This window comes from Myripristis murdjan, chromosome 13, assembly GCF_902150065.1.
Source record: "Myripristis murdjan chromosome 13, fMyrMur1.1, whole genome shotgun sequence".
In the NCBI taxonomy this organism is placed as follows: domain Eukaryota; kingdom Metazoa; phylum Chordata; class Actinopteri; order Holocentriformes; family Holocentridae; genus Myripristis; species Myripristis murdjan.
Window position 1 is genome coordinate 41,692,987 of NC_043992.1, and position 1,776 is coordinate 41,694,762.

At 47.2% G+C, this 1,776-nt stretch overlaps 1 protein-coding gene across 1 annotated transcript; it reads right to left on the reverse strand.

Moving 5' to 3' along the window:
- Positions 1–317: 317 nt before the first annotated feature.
- Positions 318–1,328, reverse strand: LOC115369796 (olfactory receptor 52K2-like). The gene has a single exon (XM_030066463.1). It carries the CDS (start codon positions 1,326–1,328, stop codon positions 318–320), a length of 1,011 nt encoding a protein of 336 aa, XP_029922323.1.
- Positions 1,329–1,776: the final 448 nt, after the last annotated feature.

A 1,776-nucleotide genomic window follows, 5' to 3' on the forward strand; every position in this document is an offset into this window, starting at 1 on the left:
TTTCTACTGATGAAAATGTATTTATCTGATCCAGTGGCTCTGCGGCTCTCTGACACTCACCTGGGCGTCCCAACACGTAAAAAAGCACACAGCCCAACTGTCAACACTGTTTCATCACAGAGTTTACCAGAAAAACGGCACAGTGTCGTAGACAGTACGCAAAATTCAGAAAGGAAACGACAAACAGCTTGCTGTTTGTCGATCATAAAATAAAGATCATAAAATAAAGATTACAAATCCAACCAAAATGAACCTGGTTTAAAGGTCCGCGGAAGGTTTCTGACCTGTCCTTCAACAAATCGCTGACTCATGCTGCTTCATGTTTCGTGCCCTTTTGTCGCAGGAGAAACCTTGATGGTGGAAATCTTTACAGTAACTATTTTCTGTTGCTGCATTTTAAACATCCTAAAAAAGCCGTTTCTTATCTCCCTGGTGCGAACTCCATAGATGATGGGATTTACGGTCGCTGGGAACAGAATGTACAAAATTCCCATGAAGGTGTTGACGTCCGTCGGGATGGGGATGTGCAGGTTGCGGGAGAGGAAGGTGATGCTGCCCACCAGATAGAAACACATCATGACCATCAGGTGGGTGCCGCAGGTGTGAAACGCCTTCCAGCGGTCCTCGCCAGCCGCCGCTCGCAGGACGACGCTCAGGATCTTCACATAGGAGAAGATGATGAGCGTGATGTCCATGCCCACGAAGCAGGCGATCACGGCCAAGCCCATGGCGTCGTTTCTGTCGGTGCTGCCGCATGCCAGGCTGACCAGCGCCATGTGGTCGCAGTAGCAGTGGCGGATGACGTTGGAGCCGCAGAAAGACAGCGAGCTCGCCAACCCGACCAGCGTCAGCATGATGGAGCCGCTCCGGATCGCCGTGAACAGCAACAGCTTGAGGAACATGGAGGCGTTGATGATGTCGCCATAATGCAGTGGCTTGCAGATGGCCACGTAGCGGTCCAGGGCCATCGCCAGGAGCAGAGTCGACTCCACCGAGGACAGGAAGTGCGTGAAAAACATCTGAGCCAGGCAGCCCGCCAGCGAGATATCGTCCCAGTCGAACAGGAAGCTCAGCAGCATGTTGGGGACGATGACGGTGGCCACGACGATGTCGGCCACGCACAGCGCCGAGATGAGGATGTACATGGGGCTGTGGAGGCTCTCCACCCTCCTGATGATGCAGATCAGCAGCGAGTTGCCGAGCAGCACGGAGGCGTAGGAGACGGACAGCGGCAGCGAGAGCAGCCGGTGGTGCGCCTGCAGCGCCGGGAAGCCCAGGAACACAAAGGAGCTGTGGGAGGAGTTCCTGTCCGGTGACGCCTCCAGCATGGCAGCAACCTCACCTGGACACCGCCATCGAAACACATTTTATTTACACAGCACATTTCTTTCTTAAGTAGGCATAACTCACCTGTAAAAAGAACAAAGCAACAAAATAAGAAAAAAGTAGGGGTAAAAATAATTAAAAGTAAATAAAAATCAAATTGAAATAAATAACAATCAAAGTGTATTTATATATTTGTACACTGAATGCAGCATGCTAAAAAAAGCATGCATAAAAAGCAAAAAATCATGAAAAGTGATAAAAGTGATTAAAAAAGAGAAAGTTCAGTGTAAATAATTAACAAATTTAAACAACTAAAAAAATATAATCATATATAAAACATGTTTTGTACAATGAAATGCAATGCAGTGTGCTTCACATGGAAGAAAATTTTTAAAAAATTAAAAGCAACAAATTACAGAAAAATTAGACTTTAAATAATAAATGTAGTTA

Bases quoted from the DNA above. Each gene is read 5' to 3' on its own strand.
- LOC115369796 (XM_030066463.1), bottom strand. From the start codon at position 1,328: ATGCTGGAGGCGTCACCGGACAGGAACTCCTCCCACAGCTCCTTTGTG.